Here is a 20,415-nt window from a genome sequence, read left to right on the forward strand (position 1 = left end):
AGAGTGAAGCCTATTAAAAGTGCGCTGCAATTTGATTTCTATCCTCCATTGCAGCTTAGACAATATTCGCTTCTCATATGAGCATTCATATGTCGCATGTTTCCTAGCGACGAGTTGATCAACATCGGGTAATATAGTTTCTGTTCTCTCGAGTGAATCACGCATTAACGCCGGCCCGTTCTCGCCCTCGTTCCGTTTCAGCGTGAGATCATCCACGACATTTGGGTGGAGAAGCCGTCCCTGTACCGGATGGTGATGCGTTACGTCAACCCGCGGCCGGAGCCGATCGTGGCCACCGTGCAGATGACACCCGAAAACCCGCTGGATATCCCGCAGAACGTCCAGGTATGTACACGACGGAAGAGAGAAACCCGATTCGACAACCCACAAAACTTCCAGCTACGCAGTGATAGAGTCGGCTGCCATGAGAGAGATGAACGTGGATGTGAAAGGAGCCCTTTTGATTGTTGCTAATACTGGAACTCGCTAGCACACATTTGTTTCCGATTACTGAGTAGCCAATGCTCTGTCAACTTTAGATGACTTTCTCCAGGAATACCATTAACGTCTATATCTGGAAATGCCGAGTTCAGATTTCAGTTTAATAAACTGTCTTTTTTCAGGTCCGTTTCGACCCGAGCCGCGAGGCCGCACTAGTGACGGTGTCTGGTGCCGCTGGTGACCTGCCGTCACCACTGGTGCTCAACCCGGGCCGGTGGACCGTCACCGTACAGAACGAGATCGAGGGACTCCGACTGGTGAGTAATCTTGGTGTAAAGGGTGTTGAGTGATCGTGAAATCGAGAGTTTACGTTTGGGTTTTCTTCCAGCAGGTAGGGGCAGCATGCTGGCTGGGAGGCTGGCCACCTTGGCTCATGCTAGAATGAATTGGTTTCCTGTTCTGTTTTGGTATGAGAGTTGCAAAGCTGAGGTGTCGAAGCGTCTGCAATATAAATTTACATTTAAACAGCGATTTCTTCATTTAACGAGGTAGCCGCGTTCGATTAAAACACCTTATATTCTTTATCCCTCTCTCCGAAAATTTAACACCCTCTCTTACCGTCTTCAGGACTACTTTGCGCTGCTGCCGGCGGCCTACTACGAGGGGACCATCCTGCAGGACCGCGCCACCGAGCCGTGCTACCTGGAGCAGCTGCAGAAGCTGTGTCTGCAGTACGCCTACCCGGACCTCTCCTGGGCAGCAGGAGCGGCCGCCGCCGACGGACTCAATCAGGACGGCGGACCCACGCAGCTGTATGATAACCAGGAGGTAAGGACGGGAGGGGAAAGGGCGGAACGGAGCCTGGTAGAACTGAAAGCGGGGTTAATGGGTAGCATCTGGGCTGAAAAGCAAGTCAGAGGTCGACTGTTCAGTCCAGTTCTGTATTTACGGACAATTACAAATGCTGTCTTACTGTGCTTACAGTGCTTACTGCGACTTCGACACTAGTTTGGGTTTTAAGCAATATTTTAGCTACAATCCCAGCTAATGCCACTGATACGCTCGAAGAAGTCACTCAGTGCGTATGAGAGTCTGCAGTCTTCCTAGCTATCACTTCATCACCACCCTTCGAACTCACTGACCACCATTCTCTCCCCTATAGGTGCTGGACGCGGTCAACACTCCCGCGATGGCTCACCTGAACGAGGAGCAGGGCAGCGTGCGTGTACCTCTGATCGTGGACTCCCCTGGCCGGTACATCCTAGTGGTACACTACCTGACCCCGCCCGGCCAGCCGATCCCCAGCCAGGCCACCGTCGAGACGGTCACTGCCACCGGTGAGAATATGGGAGAGGAGAGAGGAGACGGGGAAGGGTCTGAGTGAGAGGGATAGGGGAAGAGATGAGTTTGACCGGACTGTGTGTGTAGGGGAGGTGTGTCCGAGGCTACTGAAGTCTCTTGGCGCTAATGTGATAGAAAACTGAGCCTGTAACGTCGTTATTTTATAAAACCAGTATAACGCCTTTTGGGGCGACTAACGGAGCGAGCGAGAGGGTGGGCCTTGCACGTGCGAAATTGCGAGGGGGTACCTCCAACTGACTTGTGCACGGCACCCTACTAACTGGTCTCTAGCGATGTGCCAAATTTGGGCACAATCGGCCCAGCCGTTCTCGAGATCTGGAAGCGGCACCCTGCACGTGCGCACGTGCAAAATGGGTCCCAACTGACTTGTGCACGGCACCCTACTAACCGGTCCCTAACCGTGTACCAAATTTGAGCGCAATCGGTCCAGCCGTTCCCAAGATCTGGAAACGACCCCTGCACGTGCGCACGTGCAGCAGCACCCCAACTCTGGCACATGTATATGCAGTGCCTAGTGGGTGCCTACCTACATGCCAACTTTCAGCGCAATCGGCCAATTAGTTACCGAGATATTGCAACAATTACAAAACTGACACCTCTTCGTTTTGCACGTGGCACGTGCATAAGGGGTCACCCACATGCATCGGGAATAGTCCAATACTTGGTAGAAGGAATGAAGCTACCCTACAAAAATTACCGCGTGTAAATCGGTCAAGTGGTTGCTGAGATATAAGCTTCGCAAAAGCGTGACCACGGCCGGCCGGCCGGCCGGCCGGCCGCTCATACTCAGAAATTTCCGTTAATCTAAGGAAAGACTACGCTCGCTTCGCTCGCTCCGTAATGAGATGCATGCTAAGAATGTTCGTATATCAATATGCACGCTGAGTCTGCCCCGGGTCACCCACCTCCTGCTCCACACTAATCATCTTCCCCTACCTTCCCCTCCGCCTTCCTCAGGCACGGAACAGGGCGTGATGGCCATTAACCGCTGCGACATGCCCATGCTCTGTCGCCAAGTGACAACCGACCAGCAGGGACGCGTCTTCGACTTCAACTTTGACTCCAACGACGTCGATGTCGTCATCACGGTAGGCAGCCGTGGATGTCGTGTCTTCTGAATGCGTTTTGGTTTACTGCTGTTTTGCGTGATAGGTAGTCTTGTAGCTTGTCTGGTATTAACCTCAAGATTGTTCTTGCCGTTTAGGGCACAACACAGCTTTGTTCTCGCATCTAAGATGTTCTATTTTTATTTTCCTTCCGCGACCTTGCATTTAGGTATGGCATCAGACATTCCATCACGAAAAAAGTTTTTTACAATAGTTACCGGTGGGCCATATTCTAGGATTGAATAGTTTTGAAAAAATAACGAACTATTCATTCCTGGCCCAGGAACGACGGGCTTGCCCACTCCACTCTACCTTTATGTGTCCAAACTAACCCCTGTCCTCCCTCCGTCAGCCTGAGGGCGGCGCGCCGCTGCTGGTCGACTCGGTGGTGGCCATCCCGGCGCTCCAGTGGCACAACGACTACGTGCTGCCCAAGGTCCGCTGTATCAGAGAGGACGGAGAGTGTGTCGAGATCCGGTTCCCCACGCCGCCCGAGTCGTCCAAGGTAAGGGGATAGACGTTGTAGGGCGGTGAGAGGATGGATGAAATGGGTGTATCGGAAAAAGTTGAACTGAGAGAGGATGGGTGGGTAATGGGTATAATGTTGAATGGGTGAGGTTATGATAAATGGAATTAATTTGTAAATCTGAATGAAATAATAAATTTCGCCTGTCTCTTTACAGGCGAAGGATAGTCTTGAATGGCTCCTACCACACTCATTGCAGTCTGACACTAACCCTCCTCCCGTCCTACCTGTACAGATTGACAGTCTTGGGTTTGACTTCAACTCACCACGCTCAATATAGAAAAGTGACGCCGAATCTCCCGCCCCCTCCACACAGGTGGAGTTTGAGTCTGGCCTGGACACCCCTCCGACCGCCGCGCCGGGTCAGGTAGTGCTACTGATCCCCTCTCCCGCCTCCTCTATACAGGTGGAGTTTGAGTCGGGCCTGGACACCCCGCCGACCGCCGCGCCGGGTCAGGTAGTGCTACTGATCCCCTCTCCCGCCTCCTCTATACAGGTGGAGTTTGAGTCGGGCCTGGACACCCCGCCGACCGCCGCGCCGGGTCAGGTAGTGCTACTGATCCCCTCTCCCGCCTCCTCTATACAGGTGGAGTTTGAGTCGGGCCTGGACACCCCGCCGACCGCCGCGCCGGGTCAGGTAGTGCTACTGATCCCCTCTCCCGCCTCCTCTATACAGGTGGAGTTTGAGTCGGGCCTGGACACCCCTCCGACCGCGGCGCCGGGCCAGGTAGTGTTACTGATCCCCTCTCCCGCCTCCTCTATACAGGTGGAGTTTGAGTCTGGCCTGGACACCCCTCCGACCGCGGCGCCGGGTCAGGTGGCCGGCTCTGAGGTCGCCCTGGTGCGTCTGGACCGCAACTCCTCCATGGTGGATGTTCGCGGTCAGGTGCCCGAGGCCGGGCCGTACGTGTTCGTGGTACACTACTACCAGCCCGATCACCCAGGTAGGTGCAGTTTGGAAAGGGGGAAGGGTTAAAGGCTGCTTAGTGTCGCATGAAGTTGTAGGTACCGTTACCGCATTCAGTTTGAGAGAAAGGCAGTCACGATAGCTGCGTATTAAAATGGCAATGGGAGTGGAAAAGGTAAGATGCGGTAGTTTGATACTCAAAAGTGACTTTGTGCTAGCTGCATAAACAATGTAAAATGCCAACTCGTGATTATGTCCCGCTTCTGGCCTTTTCTCTCAACATTCAGAACTTCCGTTGCTTGTAAAATATTCGTAACTGCTTGCCGCTATCCACCGCTGACTAACCATCTCCTCCCGCAGAGCTGGAGATGCCCGTGCTGCTACAGAACGGCCAGTTCTACGAGGCCCGTCTGCGCGCGCCGCACTGCGCCTCCACCTCCGGCTGCCGAGCCGTGGTCGAAGAGGCCAACGGAAACAAGGTCTTCAACATCCTCGAGAACTTCATGTTCACACTCAAGGTCAGTCATGAGTAAACGGTGTGAAGAGACGAGAGTAGGACAATGATTGGGGTATTCAGCTAAGGTCTCAAGATCTGCAGAGCGCGGTCTCATCCAACTTCGATGCTGAACTTCTTCAGCACTCGTTGTCCTAGCTAAAATAGAATAGGTCGGCCCAGTGTTTATCGAGCCAGTGCATGTTACACCGTACAAAAGAGTTTTCTCAGGGGCAACACCATACGGTACACCGTACAAAAGGGTTTTAAGAGCTTATACTAGACATTTTCGTCAAGTCGGCTTTACTGTCTACACCCCTTGCTACTGCGCCATCCCATCACCTCCCTCTCTTTCCCTGTTCAGGAGCCGACCGGTAAGGGTGTGTACGTGGACTACCTGTACGCCATTCCGGAGGGCGTCTACAACTGGGAGGTGCTGGAGCCACTGCAGATCGACCGCTCGGCAGAGTTCCTGCAGCGCTGCGGACCCAACCACTACCAGGTCGACACCTCGGATGAAGGTGGGTGTGGTGTCTGTCGGTGAGGATGTGTGGGGTGCATTGAGTACTTCGGGTAGCAATGCAAAATATAGAGGCCGTGACATCCAAACAATCTAAATGTCTACATAAACTAAGAAGCATTGTAAGGCCGGTCGGTTGGCTCATCCTGCCCCGTATTTGGGTCTGCGAGGGCACGTCCGCTATAATTTACTCTTATTCATTTCTTTCCACGTCCTGAGTTCCGACCCCTGGCCTAAAGTGTTGCACACTCCATTGATGTGCTCTGTTGTTGCTGCCATAACCCGCCACCCGACCTCCTTCAGGTTTCTGTCGTGACGCCGTCTTCTCTCTAACCACCGACTACAACAACGGCGCCCTGGAGTGTCAGTGTGACAGCCAGGGCTCCGAGAGCTTCGAGTGCCACCCGTTCGGCGGCCAGTGCCCGTGCAAACCGCACGTGATCGGACGGCAGTGCAACCGGTGCCAGACGGGCTACTTTGGCTTCCCCGACTGCCGGCCGTGCGACTGTCCCAGCACGGCGCTCTGCGATGATACGACCGGTGAGAGGGGTGAAAGGGAGGAACGGAGAGGAAGTTAACTAAATAGTTATAGTGCTTTGTGTGCCGATAAAACCGAGGAAACAGAGGGAGAGAGGGGCGCGAGAGAGAGGGGGACGGGAGATCTACTGGCCAGTAATTGTAAGAGTCCGCTCTGATAAACTGGTAAATGAAAATGGTAAGACGTGCTCCGATGAAACTGGTATGGTAGGAGGAGGGACGTGCAGTCGGTCGGTGATTTTTCGCCGACTCATTAATAACTGTGACTCGTGACCGGAGTCCTGTCCTGACCTACCCCTCACTCTCCCCAGGCGAGTGCATCTGCCCGCCGCGCGTCACTGGCGATCGGTGTGACCAGTGTGTGCCGCTGACGTACGGATTCGACCCCCTGATCGGCTGCGAGGAGTGCAACTGCGCAGAGCTGGGAGTGGTCGACCCGGCCAACCCGCAGTGTGATCTCGAGACCGGACAGTGCCCGTGAGTTAACACAAAAGACCGGACACTAGGCAATACCCATGAGTTGACACAAAGAGACCGTACAAAGCCCGTGAATGGACAGAAATAGACGCATGTGGTCATGGAAGAATGCTGATACGACAGAAATAGCCAATTATGAAAAGGACCGACATTGAATAGGAACCTAGTATGACGTTTCGAAAATATTATATCTACAGCTGTGCCGTTCCGCGTGTTGAAGTAACTGTGTTTTTATTCTCTTGGGAGTGTCACCTGTTGTGCAGCTTATTGCAGGTTTGTTTTGGCTTTACATTGCCACAATCGTGTGATCGAAATTTTATTCGTCCCAATTTTGCCATTTCAGCCGGCTAAACTGACCTCCCTCCCTTCCCATCGTCAGCTGCAAGCCCAACATCGTCTCCCGCACCTGCGACCGGTGCCAGGCGGGCAGCTGGGCCTACCCGTACTGCCAGCTCTGCAACTGCGACCTGCGGGGCACCACGGAGGAGATCTGCAGTCAGGAGACGGCCGAGTGCTTCTGTAAGGAGAACGTGGAGGGACGGCTGTGCGACCAGTGCCGACCGGGCACCTACAACATGGCAGAGTCCAACCCCGACGGCTGCACGCGCTGCTTCTGCTTCGGAAAGACGGAGAGCTGCACCAGCAGCTTCCTGTTCTGGTATGAGGTGAGACTAATAGCTGCGTGATGAGACTGCTGCAACTCTTGTTCGGTATGAGGCATGGTGAATAATGAAAGATCAGTTTGACTGATGTTTTTTGTGATTTACTGAACATTTTCGGTCAATTTTTGTTTAACGTTATGTAATTTTGGCCACGTTTTTATTCAAACTGAGGTTTGCATCAGACTCTTCACCAGTCACCAGTAAATCACCAGTGTTTGTGCCGTTAAATCATCTGCAGTGGTTTAATCCACATCCTGTGACTCATTTCTCATCCCTTCTTTCTCAGGTGCCGGCGCTGCAGGAGATGGAATGGGACGTGGCCGCCGTCTCCCAGACCACCACCGGCCTGAACGTGATGGAGAGCAAGGTGACGCTGGAGGTGCGTCAGGACCGCGTGCGCGTGGCCGGCGGCCGCGAGGGAGACATCACCTACTTCGCGCCGGGCGGCCGAGGCGCTAACATGCTGGGGTCGTACGGCGGAGAGCTGAGATACGTGGTGGAGCCGGTGGCTGAGGCCGAAGGTGAGGGACGGAGGGGAGAGGGGTCAGGTTCGGAGGGCGAGTCAGGATTGGCAAGGGCTGATCAGGGTCGAGTGGTCGGAGAGATCAGTCAGGGTGATCACTTTGCCGATGATCTCACAAGTCATCGGGGAAATGAAGTGAAGAGTGTGGTCTGAATCTATAGATTCTATAGGTGTTACCGTTGCAGCCGCCAAGTAGATGGCTCTGAAGTTAGAGGTGAGATAAGGAGTAGGAATCAGGATGGGGTGTGTAGTGTGTACTGTATATTTCTTTAAAAAAATGCCTGGAATCAGGCTCGTCAGTTGTGCTCTTTTTCTCAGCCACTGAATTCCAACCTGTTGGTTTTCAGACGGTATGATGTCCGGAGCGGACGTCATTCTGACCGGAGCCAACATCACCCTGCTGCACTACGCCTACGCCGACATCGTGCCCAACATGCAGAACTTCATCACACTGAGCCTGGAGGAGCGTTTCTTCCGACTGCCATCGGGTGAGTATAGCAGAAACTAGCGGAAGTGATCGAGAGGTGGTTTCTGACTGAGTTTTGTAGCTAGTTTGGTTCGGCATATTTTTCGCGATTTTATTATTGTGCTGTGATTATGTACTTTATCAGCTTTTGTTATATATTTCTTTTCGCTCTTTTCGGTCGTGTTTTAGCTATGACTTGCCTTTTTTATTTAGTTGTGTCCCAAATTTACTGTTTTATCTTTATTTCTATATCCGAATGCGATCCGTCAAGCCATGCGTCGTCTGCCTTCTGACCTGTGACCTCTGACTGACCTCCGGTCCTCCCACCAGGCCCTGACGCCACGCGGGAGCAGCTGATGCAGGTTCTGCAGCGTCTGGACGGTCTGTACATCAAGGCCACCTACCTGGTGGGTCAGCAAGAGTGCACCATCTCCAACGTGACGCTGAGCATGGCCGTGCAGTACGGAGATCCCAACTACGACCGGCCGGCCTCGTCAGTGGAGGAGTGTGCCTGTCCGAGCAGCTACACGGGTGAGGCGGGGTGATGTGTGGGGAGTGGGGAGGAGTGTGCCTGTCCGAGCAGCTATACAGGTGAGGCGGGGCGGAGGAGTGTGTGTGTGTGGGGTGGGGGTGCGAAGGAGTGTGCCTGTCCGAGCAGCTACACGGGTGAGGCGGGGCGGAGGAAGGGAGTGTCTGGGAGGGGGATGAGAGGTTTAACTGTGCTTATTGAGGAGCCGCGTGAGTTGTTGTGTGACTGGCTGTGCAAACTGCAAATATAAGTTACTTTGTGCATGAACCACATTCATGATGCATTTCTCTTAGGCTGACTCGTGCCATTTGAATTTCCGTCTAGTTTGAAGGTGTCCGTTTCATATATTTCGTGTTTTCATTCATCTCACTGTTGCTTATTCATAGATACAAGACAAAATTATACTGTGCCCAAAGTTTTCCGGGACTTTTTAGTGTGAGGCATAATATATGGACTTAATGTATCGTATTTCACCTGTCCCTGTTCGCAGGTATGTCTTGTGAGGAGTGTGCCCCGGGCCACTACCGCGCCCAGACCGGCCCCTACGGTGGCTACTGCGTGCCCTGCAACTGCAACGGCCACTCGGAGACGTGCGATCCGCTCACCGGGAAATGCTTCGTGAGTATCAGTGAATGGGTGACAACTGCGGGTGGAAGAGAAATAAGTGTTTCGGGATTAACAATCCTGTAACTAATTTCGGGATCCTGTAACAGACTGAGTACTAAGTGAAGTAATAGAAATCGGCGAGAACGGGCCCTACAGGACATCGTGCCTCTTGCCCCGATAACACGAAGATGAAGATGAAGATGAAGATTACCCGTGGAAAGAGGGGTGGGGAGGAGGCCGGAGTGACAGTGGGAGACAGAAAACATGGCACATATGATAAGCCGGTCGCTGGATAACTGCAAAAGAACTCGCTGGCTGAACAGTGGACATGTAACTTGTCCTTGCTGGCATGCATGAATGATGTTAGCTCTAATAATCGTGTCTCGTGTTCACAGGACTGCCAACACAGCACCACGGGCGACCACTGTGAGAAATGTATCACCGGTTACCATGGTGACGCCACGGGCGGCTCACCCTACGACTGTCTGATCTGCGCCTGTCCCCTGCCGATCGCCTCCAACAAGTAAGACACGGGGCTGAGGGGGGTATCGGGCAGAGGGACTGGGAGACGGGTCACAGGGTGTCTCCCTAAACTATGTCTTTGCGTCAATTCAGCCTGACTCAAATTTGAGAAACGATTGTTTCCCTTCTTGTTATTTGTTTTGGTGTGCTCGTCTGCAGGTTTTTTCATCTTTCACCTATCGTGGCCTTGTGTCTCCTCACTAATCTTCAACATCTGGATGTCTCTTCCCACACCTCCCTGACGCTTCCATCCGTCCCACAGCTTCGCCAACAGCTGCGAGGTATCGCCGGACGGGCTCAACATTCGCTGCGAGTGTCAGGAGGGCTACTACGGCGCCCGCTGCCAGGCGTGCGCGGCAGGCTACTTTGGCACGCCGGAGATACAGGGTGGCTCGTGCCAGCCGTGCGGCTGCTCGGGTAACATCGACACCAGCGACCCCGGCTCGTGTGACTCGATCACTGGAGAGTGTCTGCGGTGTCTGAACAATACGGACGGACCGGCGTGCAACCTGTGCGCTAACGGGTACTTTGGAGACGCCGTGGTCATCAAGGATTGTCAGGGTGAGTGCCGGGGGGGGGGAGGAGAGGGAAGGAAGGGAGAGAGCGAGTGGGGTATGGACTGAGCGACTGGAATCATAATCACTATACCACACGAAACGACACTCAACTGGAAAGAGCCTGACCACCATCCAATGTAAGCCATCAAACAACACCTGCAAGCATACTAACACACGCTTCCATATTCACCTTACTGTCTGACATAAGCTAACGCGAACATCACTACTACGAACCATATACCGTCTCCGTTCGTACCCGGACTGACTATTCTGCACGCTCCTGGTTCAGTTACCTGGGAGTAACTACGGCCGCAGCCCTTAGCGTTGGCTTTCGCGTCCGGGAGCGAAGGTCGGGTGCCTTGATATTTACGTGTTCGAAATTGATTCGAGTATTTATGAGGAAGTTTCTTTTCAATGTTGGTTGTAGGGGTTCCAAAATTCAATTAAATCCCACTTGTTTATCATCTGCCTACTTTCTACTAATCGAAATGCTTTGGTAGGCATAACAAATTGTGAACCAATGGCTGCAGTGGGCCACCTTTTCAGTTTTCTTCATCACCTTAGCGATGATTCAGCTGTTCTGCAACATCCGTACGCCGCTCAGCGACCCGGGGTGCGGCATTTCCTGAGCATATCTCTGCTAACCGCAAACCAAGGACTGCGAGCGACGGCCACCAACGAACGGACCATAGACCCGGCTTCTGTGAATCAAGGACAGCGTTCTACGAACCACGGACTACGGACTAAAGACCACGGGGCGCAAGCCATGGACCACGAACGAAGGACCACGGGTCATGATTTATTTGTCTGACTACAGACCATAGGCCGCGAGGTAAGGACCTCGAATCACGGATCAAGGCCCACAGAGTAGACTGTATGCCACTTCACACATCAAACATCTTGCGTCGCTCCTCTCCTGAGCGAGGGGGGGGGGGGCTGAGGCGGGGCGTCAGCCGCTGGCTACCTTCCAGCCCGTCTGTGCCTCCCACTGATCTCAGCCGACGGCTGCTCCACCATGACGGGCCGGGCCGTCCGGGTGGGGTTTGGACCGGGGGTAAAACGGGCGCCGGCGCCGACCGCCAGTAGACCAGCAGCAGCCATGGCGGGCGCCCGTGAACGCGGCGGGGGCAGCAGAGCGGTCCTCCGGGCCGTCCTGCTGCTGCTCTGTGTGAACTGTGACCTGACCTGGGGTCAGGGCAGCCGGTGGACCACCTCGTGGCAACTGGCCCGCGGGATCTACTATCCCCACGGCACAGATGGCCATGGGGAGAAGTACTGGCGCGAATCTGAATCCCGTAAGACTTGCGACGAGTTGGCCGGCTTTGCCGTCTTCTAACTTACGTGATCATAGGGTATCGTCATTGATTTGGTGGTTGATTGCGGTATAGGTTACGATTTCCGAATTGTTTGTTTGTCGCTATGTTCACGGGGAGTGCGCTCGTGTTTTATTTTGTAAACGTTGTGTGATTCGTACTTACCGTGCAGTGACCCGACTGACCTGACCCTCTGAAGTGACCTATCCGCTCGCTGATCTCACTGACCCGTCCTGTGTTGTCTCCTCCAGCCTGCAGCTGCGACGACTGCGGCACTGCCCAGTGTGACTCCAGCACCGGATTCTGCACCTGTCGACCCAACGTCGAGGGGCCCAAGTGCGACCGCTGCTCGCCCAACACCTGGGGATTCCAGAGCTGCCAGGTACGGGGCAATGAGATGGCTTGTGTGTGGGGCTTGGGCTTTTTTTTAGGCGAGACTTTTCTAGTTACAGCCGTACAGGACTCTACAATGACGATATTTCTAAAAGCTGTTTTTCGGTAATACGCTATAAGTAGTCGATAAATCAACTTTTTTTGCCATTAGATGCGTTTTCCGAGTTGAATTTAATTATTTGTATCCCTAGTGTAAAGCTTATCATCAGCGTACGCTCAACTCACCCACGTAATTCGTTTACCAAGCTGTGTCATGGGAACACTCCTATATTACCATAGTTTTATATGCAGCTTCCGGTCTGTGGTATTCGCACCATAATTCATCAACATGTCTGTGTGTTGTGTATTTCGGTACCGCTTAGTCTGTCACCACTATCCATCCCCGGTGTTTGCTGCCCCAGTGCCGTGCTCTATTTACTCTGCGGCCCGGATCTGTCCATTGTTATCAGTTCAGTGTCTACCCGCCAGTCACTCCGCACTGCACTGGTCAACCCGCTGCTGTTTTTGCACTTCTCCTTTGAGACAATGTAAAGAACGACATTTTCCATAGCGTTCAGCACATCTGAGGTCACTTCACACACCTATCTATTTCATCACCTTTCAAAGTTCGATCAATCAACAAAAGTTTATCATTTTCTTGGTCTGTCCGTGCTCTAAATCAATCGCCTTTTGCTGTGTGCCTTCGATGATACGTTCGCCCCTTCCGCCGGCACCGTTAGTCGCTCAAATCTCGTCGGCCAACGTCCGTCGGTCGGTGGCACCGACGGCACCAACGGCCTCGTCGACTCCGTCGGCCCGTCGATCCGTCGGCCTGGTAGTCTATTTTTATTCGGAGCCGTCCGGCGGCGTTGGCTCGGTACCAGAGAAAATACGGCGTGTAAACGCGAAGTGCCGCCGTGAGCGGCCGGACAGCTGATTCATAGGGAGCTACCAGGCTCGGTCGGTCGGCCTGCTGGGTTTGGCAGCACCAACTGCTCTCAGCGCGGCCCGAATCAGCTGCTAAGATCACAGGGTGACGCGGGTTCTCTGGAATTGAACTCGCTCTTTGTTATCCCACTGGCCTGGTTTCAATAGTCTAGCAAAGGCTCAGAGGAATGAAAATAAGCACTGCTCTGGTTTTTCAAAGTGGATGCAGTTTTAATCCGTGTGTACGATTGTACATATATAGGTACTTCAAATTTAGAGGGCTGAATATCCGTTATTTAAGAAGTCCTCGCCAAAGGATATTATGAACGAAAAGAATAAACACCAATACCATGAATATTGCAAACATTATTTATCTTTGTGCTTGAATATATCTTTCATTTCAGCCTCCCCACCCCTCTAACCCTCGTCTGCTCCCTCTCCCAGGGCTGCCGCGACTGCGAGTGTGCCGAGGCCTCGGAGTCGACCTCGTGTGACTACGAGACGGGCCAGTGCCGGTGCCGCCCGGGCGCCGCTGGCAGACGGTGCGACCAGTGCGCCTCGGGCTACTGGAACTATGGACCGTCCGGCTGCCAGTGTGAGTAACGCAACGACGATGGAACGGTGCTGGAACGATGGTGGAATAGCGGTGGACTAATGCTGGAGTTGTGCTGGAGTTGTACTGGAACGGTGCTGGAATGACTCTTGAAGGACGGCAGTGTGGCCACGAGCTTGCTGTTGTGATGTGAAATAGTGAATGGATAATTCATGATAGGAAGTTTCTGTAACTTGGATTTGCTGTTGGGCTCTCCATAGATTTTGTTCACTCTCCGATGATCTCCCCTGCCATCGTTTCGTGTCAGCGTCTTACTCGTCACCGTGTCCTTTGACTTTTGCGCCACCTGTGCCTGACGTCTCTCCCGCCCTCCCGCCGCAGCGTGCAACTGTAACGAGGAGTACGCGTACGGAGTGGGCTGCAACCCGCAGACTGGCCAGTGCGAGTGTCTGCGCGGCGTGGAGGGACCGCGCTGCGAGCGCTGTCCGTACCGATGGATCCTCATCCCAGGTGAGTGACATACGCTGGGCTTTGACGGCTATGGTGACATAGTGCTATGATGGGCGGAGGGAGTTGAGAAGGTGGCGAGGTTTGCGCGTCGCATTCCCGTTGTTGGATGAGGTTCGCACTGTAATTGGTTTGAAACAGCAAAGCTCTATTTTATTGTTAGCGTCTTCATGAAACGTAGCGCTACCTAATTAAAATGTGGTTCGCAGATCACGGCTCAAAGGAGTCGCCACCCGTTAGCCTGACCTGACCCGACCTGACGTGTGACTGTCATGTCAGGGCTGTGCCACAGGCTGCGTCCATGACCTGACCTGACCTGACTTGTGACCATCAGGTCAGGGCTGTGAGGAGTGCGACAGCTGCGTCCATGACCTGCTGGACACCACCGATAGTCTGGAGGCCATCGTACAACCCATAGTCAACGACTTTGAGGTAACGAACGGTGGAATAATAATTTGTATCTTATGAAAGTTTATGGTAAGCCGTGCCATTGTTTTATTATGTTCCATAACGTTCTTATACACTGTTTTGTCACCTGGCGTTTTTGTTTTTGTTCAGGTTAGAATCGGTCGCGATACTGACGACTCTTTGTTTTTTTTTTTTTTGCAGTCGTACGCTGGCAGCTTCTTCCTGAACCAGAAGCTCTCCATTATGAACGAGTCCTACAACCAGCTCCGACCGCAGGTGAGGGAATATTTCACATTGAAACCATCTACGAAACATTTAGGCATCTGGCAGGTCGTAGCCATGCATTTATTTATTAGCACTTCGTTTCCCTTGGATACGACTTCGCCCATTTCATTTTCAGCTCACATTCTTTCAGCTTTGTACAATTATTGATGCTGATTTGAAAACTAATCTCAATGCGTTGGTCTCTGGTGTCCACCCCGCTGACCGCGTCCATCCGTCCCCGTCAGGTGGACGCCATCTCCGGCGGCGGTGTGGACATCAGTCCACTGCAGCTGCAGGTGGAGGCGCTGGAGAAGCGCGCCACCGCTCAGAAGATCAGCGCCCAGCAGACCACCGCGCGAGCGCAGGAGGCCCAGCAGAAGGCCGTCAAGGTGGGGTAGCAGTGGACGGATGGAGGGGTGAAGGGGTTGTTGATCGGGGCGAAAATGCACAGAGGGTTTTGGAAAAGTTGGTCAGTAATGGCTTAGGGTTTGTAAGACAGAAAATTGAAAAAAATAAGCTGTAGCAGGAGCTGACCGTGTCTTCTGGTTGTTTTACATGACATGATGATGATAAAACACTGGTTTGTATTTTTTCTTTGCATACATACATGTCCGCAAGCCTTAAAACGGTGCTAGGCTAGCCGATCGTTATCCACGTTACCTGGCGGACCTCCCACCCTCTCTCCCCTCCTCCCACCCTCTCTCTGTTCAGGTCCGTGATGACGCTCTGGAGGTGGAGCGTCAGATCGACGAGGCCGTCCGTCAGGCCCGTGATATCGTCAGCAGCATCATCGAACACGCTCAGAGCCTCAAGGTGAGTGTATGTAAGGCAGACTGGTGGGGTGAGGAGAGCTGAGTGTGCGGATAGTTTGTGTATGTGTGTGTTGGGGTGGTTGGGGAGGGAGGGATTAGTGTGACTACACAGTCTCGCGCCGTTCCTTTCGTCCTAACCCCCTCACTCCAAGAGACCATAAATGGTTGAAGTCACAGATTTTCCTGGGGGGGGGGGGGGGGGGGTCAATCAGATTCACACATCTTAGCAAGCTCAGTTTCAAGCTCCTGCCCAGTTGTACGTCCTCTCATTCAGTTTCGCCTGTCTGTAACAGCGTTGGCCACTTTGGCCAGTTCACCCGCCCTCTGTTCGACTGACCGGTCCGTCTCGTACCCCAGGTGGGAGCCGGCCCGCAGATCAGTCTGGCGCTCAGTGAGGCAGAGAGCCTTCTGGCGCAGATCCGCGCCAGAGACTTTGGACCCGCCGGTCGCCGCGTCGAGGACGAGCTGGGCTCCGCCATTGGTGAGAAGTGATATCAAACGTTATAAGTAGGGTATCGGAAATTGTGGCAAACATCATATTTTCGGACATATTCTTAGATTCTAGGTATATTGTTTTGATTTTTTTCTGGCTAGCTTCGATGTAATAATGTGAAGGAGGCCTGTATATTAGGTTTGTCCCTTGCTAGCTTTTTCTAAGAGGACTTCTTAATTTACTGTTAAAATTCAACGAGACTGACATCTGGGTAATTTTTCCATTGCATGCTACTGAAAATGCTCCTTTCTCTAGGCCAGTGTCTAACGTTAGCTCGATCTCTCCCCGCCTTCTCAGAACTCCTGGAGCGTGTGCGCGAATTTAGCGGCCTCATCTCCGGCCGCTGGGAGGAGGCCAGTCAGCTCCGCGCCCGTCTGAACGACCTCGAGGCGCGGCTGGCCGATCTGCGTGAACAGTCGTCCGCCGCCCGCGACAAGGCACTCGAGGCGCTCGAGCTGATCTCCAACAACCGAGTGCAGATCATCAACGAGCGAGTGACCGATGTCGGCGTGAGTAGAAGCACTGGGGTTGGGGTGTTGCTAGGCAAATAAGACGACAACCCGAGACGACAACCTTTTCAGTGTCTTGTGGCCTGTAGGGTCGTTGTGCCGCGGAATTCAAAACATGATATTATGTAGGATTGAAGCTTGTCGAAGCGTCTGCTGAGGTGACGTAGCCTATCGGTGGAGTGCGTAGACGGTGTCGCAATTGCTGCTGTGGCACGCCTGTTGCTCCGCTCTGGTGTTGTAGTGCATTCGTTACCAGTCAGATATTTACGTTGTTCAAATAGTTATTTTGTTGGCGTTGCCACTTGTCAGGACTTCCGTACTCAAGCAGCTTGGCTAGGGTCTTACATATGTAACGATAAATCAGTTCAGTGCATTGTTTGTTTCGTTTGTAGTCGACAAAACAGCCACCGTCTTTTCCGAATCAAAATCCTACTCGACAACGAAGTTCCTCAATTTACTGACCTCCCCCGGCCGTCCGCCGTTCAGATGATCGCGGAGGCGGCCGGGGACGAGCTGGACTCGGCCGCCGAGTGGCTGGAGAAGGCGCGCGCGCTGCTCTCGGAGGCGCGCGCCTCGCTGGCCGCGCTGCAGATCCAGTCGGAGCGCCTGCTGGCCAGTCAGACGGCCGTCCAGGTGCGGATCGACCAGATGACGGACCAGCTGGACGACGTGACGGTGCTGGTGCGGCAGGCGCAGCAGCACGCCACCGACCTCATGATGCAGGTCAGTCTGAGCCATAGTCTGAGCTAGAGGGAGGTGTGTGATCTTTGGTGTATGCATTTGTGTTGCGGGAGATTTGCGCTATCCTGAGGCAATGGAGGGTTATCCAAGTGGGAAGATATGGACTAAAGCCGTACAGTTAGATGAGCTTTGTAGATGCTGATGTGAATGGGAATGGTGGACTAGTGAACAGTGAACACGCTAACGCACAGTGACGATGGTTGGAGGATTTATTCTCACAACTGCTGCTATGCCATACCGGCAAGGCAAGTAAGGTAAGAAGCATAACCTAACACGAAGAGGAAGACTGTCTTAATTTTGCCACCTATCTCGCTGACCGCCCACTTTCCCTCCCTCAGGCTCAGCTGCTGGACAACATGTTGGCCGACACCCGCCAGGCTTCCGATGGCGCCCTGCGCGCCGCCAACTCCTACAAGGACATCGTGAAGGCGATCGAGGAGGCCCTGGCAGCGGCTCGCGCGGCTCTGGACGCCGCCGGCAGCGCCGGAGAGATGTCTGAGGGGGTCGGAGACCGGGCGCTCGAGTCGAGGGAGATCAGCGAGCAGCTGCTGCAGCTGGCGAACGGCCTGCTGGCCACGGTGATGGAGGAGCTGCAGCCGCAGCTGCAGGCCGCCAAGTGAGCAAAGGGAGAGAGGAGAGGGAGGGAGGGGACTGAGGAGTGTGACAGGAGCCGCCCGGGGGGGGGGGGGGGAAGGCTACTTGGCCAGCCAATACGATTGGGCTATCGGATTAGCTAGCATCAGTAGCAAAGCACACTCATCGATGTATCTACTAAATCTGCTATTTTTTACGTAGCTGTTGAATGCTCTGGACACTTCGAGCACACGCTTGCTGTCTAGAGACTAACATGCTTCTACATCACCAGATTCCACCTTCGTTTCGATCACTTATCACCTCCTCTCCTCTCCCCCAGGGAGAGTGTGGACACGGTGGAGCGTATGAACCAGGAGACGCGCTCCCAGCTGACCCTAATCACCGACTCGCTGGCCGCTCTGGAGCGCTACCAACTGGAGGCGGAGGCGCGCGAGGCGGCCCGCGTCGCCACCGACGCCAACGCCGCCGCCGTGGATGCGCTGGACCGCGTGGGCGCCATCTCGGCTCAGCTGGAGGGCGACCTGCAGGCGGCGTACGGGCTGGCGCGCGAGATGGAGGGCGCCAGGAAGGCCATCCAGCTGGCCTCCGAACAGGGTGAGAATGAGACGTGGGGTGCCTGTTTATAGTTAAATCGTCACTTCCTATCACACAAGGTTTCAGTACGAGACAAAAGTGTGTCAGCTATGAGTGGGTGACAACTGGCTATGGACCTGGATACCGCGCCAGGTAGGGATTGTTGTTACACCTAAGCTTCTTATCAGGCTTACTCTCGTCCGGCTCAACGGTGATATATCGCATTACTAACTAAATGCTGAACCCAGTAATTGCCAACCTGACTTTTATAAAAACGCAGGACAAACGACACGCACAGTAACGTTGTTCTCTGGTCTCTAGCTATCCTCCACAAATTATGATTCTGGACTCCTTACCCACAGTGGACACTGTGGAGGGCATCATCCCTAACATGCGCACGCTCATCACCTCTGTGGACGACAAGTTCACCGTCATCCGCACGCTGGGAGTGGACGTCGGCAAGAAGATCGCCGAGCTGCGCAGGAAGGTGGCCGTCGCCAGGGAGAAGGCCAACAGGTTAGTGGCATGGCGACAGCGGACGAAGGAGGGAGGGAGGGAGGGAGGCACTGGAGGGTTGGTACTGAGAAGGGTGACGCTTGGAGGAAAGAGTGGTTGGGATTTGTTGCAACCCAGCCCATCATCCAACAAACTGTTTGATGGATGATGATACGACATTGTGATAAGAATATCCGTAATATTTCCAGCGGTGTCATTTTTCTTTTTAAACTTACAGTGAGAGTCATTCACAATTACAAGCTATGGCGGCCCCCGGCCCGGCGTTGGCCCTGCTCTCCTGATCCTGACCGTTCCTCCCTCGCCCCTGTCTCACCCAGTATCGGCGTGGGTGTCGAGTTCCGCCGCGACATGACGCTCCGCCTGAAGAACCCCGAGGGCCTGGATCGGTCAGCCACCTCCACCGACGTCAGCTTCTTCTTCCGCACCGACAACCCCAACGGCTTCCTGCTCTACCTGGGCAACGAAGTGGGCACCAAGGACCAGCTGCGACGCACCACCTCGGTACGGCACGGTGGAGGGTGGGGTGGGGGGTGGAGGGGCGCGGGGCGGCAGTGGGTCAGCTGAGGGGCGGCGGCAGTGTATGGGGTGCTTTTTTACTTGTTATCGTTTTTCATTTTTTAATCTGTTATTAATTGAACCATATGATTCATGGACGCACTCTGAAACATTAGTCATTCATGCCCGATTCATTCATTCATTCATTCATTTATTCCATTTCATTCTACGGAGGGATGAAATAAATGATAAGATTATGCAAATAAATGGACTGTGAGAATGCAATAAATGACTGGGATTAGAGCTGCCTTGTTACATTTTGGACAGGAAAACTATAATTTGTTACCGACTGTTTGCGAAGTATTCCTTGTCTGGTCACTCAATCTTTCACTACTCTCGTCAGGACGACTTTATGGCTGTGGAGGTGATCCAGGGCAACCTGAACGTGCTGGTTGACCTCGGCTCGGGCGCTCAGCGCATCATCAACGACGCCGTCTACGTGTCCGACGGCGTCTGGAGACAGGCAGTCATCTCGCGGTACGGGATTGTTATTTCAGCCATAACCTGTCGTAATTGATTCAGTGAAAAAAAAAGACGCTGGTTAGGGCTAAACCAATGATTTGTGCAATAAATGTTACCTTTCCTTGCATTTGTCCGATATGAACAGCTAGCGTGGCTAAGAGCCTATCGGCCTGCCCTCACCGTCTAACCCCCTCTCCCACCCGCAGGAAGGGCCGCCAGGTGAAGGTGAAGGTCATCTCTGAGGACTACGAGGGCCGCCGCAAGGAGGACGAGGTCGAGTCCATCCTGCCCGGCAGCAAGTCCGTCTTCAACCTGGACCAGACGCGCTCGGTGCTGCACGTCGGTGGATTCCCTACATCGGCTAAGGTTCAGGTCAGTCATGACGGAGGGGACAAAAGGTATGCGGCTGGCGTGCCAAATGGGACTGTTCTAGCCGGATGTCGGATGCTTTCTTTTAGTTGACTGTAACATCCATTTGGGGGGGGGGGGGCAATTAAGAGAGAATGCAACCGTCACAAGTGTAATAGGTATATGCCGAAAAGTATGCTTTTATTTTTTCAAAATTTAATTAGGATCGGTGTT

General features: G+C 53.6%; 1 protein-coding gene across 2 annotated transcripts in view; it reads left to right on the plus strand.

Annotated features, from left to right (window-relative positions):
• Positions 1 to 20,415, plus strand: part of LOC122379317 (laminin subunit alpha-like) — a 46,579-nt gene that overhangs the window by 13,397 nt on the left and 12,767 nt on the right. For both annotated transcript variants that reach the window (XR_006256165.1, XM_043361413.1), the window contains exons 19-52: positions 202 to 345; positions 624 to 758; positions 1,069 to 1,269; positions 1,604 to 1,778; positions 2,761 to 2,891; positions 3,262 to 3,414; positions 4,202 to 4,379; positions 4,703 to 4,860; positions 5,200 to 5,356; positions 5,659 to 5,895; positions 6,204 to 6,369; positions 6,749 to 7,034; positions 7,318 to 7,552; positions 7,902 to 8,042; positions 8,351 to 8,551; positions 9,040 to 9,167; positions 9,551 to 9,678; positions 9,940 to 10,238; positions 11,799 to 11,929; positions 13,291 to 13,441; positions 13,781 to 13,909; positions 14,241 to 14,338; positions 14,516 to 14,590; positions 14,824 to 14,967; positions 15,290 to 15,391; positions 15,748 to 15,871; positions 16,181 to 16,392; positions 16,879 to 17,115; positions 17,472 to 17,749; positions 18,047 to 18,321; positions 18,663 to 18,816; positions 19,134 to 19,317; positions 19,715 to 19,848; positions 20,040 to 20,205. Coding sequence is in view for 1 of the 2 variants with exons in the window: in XM_043361413.1 (XP_043217348.1) it covers positions 202 to 345; positions 624 to 758; positions 1,069 to 1,269; positions 1,604 to 1,778; positions 2,761 to 2,891; positions 3,262 to 3,414; positions 4,202 to 4,379; positions 4,703 to 4,860; positions 5,200 to 5,356; positions 5,659 to 5,895; positions 6,204 to 6,369; positions 6,749 to 7,034; positions 7,318 to 7,552; positions 7,902 to 8,042; positions 8,351 to 8,551; positions 9,040 to 9,167; positions 9,551 to 9,678; positions 9,940 to 10,238; positions 11,799 to 11,929; positions 13,291 to 13,441; positions 13,781 to 13,909; positions 14,241 to 14,338; positions 14,516 to 14,590; positions 14,824 to 14,967; positions 15,290 to 15,391; positions 15,748 to 15,871; positions 16,181 to 16,392; positions 16,879 to 17,115; positions 17,472 to 17,749; positions 18,047 to 18,321; positions 18,663 to 18,816; positions 19,134 to 19,317; positions 19,715 to 19,848; positions 20,040 to 20,205 (5,847 nt within the window). In the remaining variant the exon portion in view is untranslated. The remainder of the gene's footprint in view (positions 1 to 201; positions 346 to 623; positions 759 to 1,068; positions 1,270 to 1,603; positions 1,779 to 2,760; positions 2,892 to 3,261; positions 3,415 to 4,201; positions 4,380 to 4,702; positions 4,861 to 5,199; positions 5,357 to 5,658; positions 5,896 to 6,203; positions 6,370 to 6,748; positions 7,035 to 7,317; positions 7,553 to 7,901; positions 8,043 to 8,350; positions 8,552 to 9,039; positions 9,168 to 9,550; positions 9,679 to 9,939; positions 10,239 to 11,798; positions 11,930 to 13,290; positions 13,442 to 13,780; positions 13,910 to 14,240; positions 14,339 to 14,515; positions 14,591 to 14,823; positions 14,968 to 15,289; positions 15,392 to 15,747; positions 15,872 to 16,180; positions 16,393 to 16,878; positions 17,116 to 17,471; positions 17,750 to 18,046; positions 18,322 to 18,662; positions 18,817 to 19,133; positions 19,318 to 19,714; positions 19,849 to 20,039; positions 20,206 to 20,415) is intronic.

This window comes from Amphibalanus amphitrite, unplaced genomic scaffold (genome assembly GCF_019059575.1).
Source record: "Amphibalanus amphitrite isolate SeventyFive unplaced genomic scaffold, NRLGWU_Aamphi_draft 000075F_arrow, whole genome shotgun sequence".
Lineage (NCBI taxonomy): Eukaryota > Metazoa > Arthropoda > Thecostraca > Balanomorpha > Balanidae > Amphibalanus > Amphibalanus amphitrite.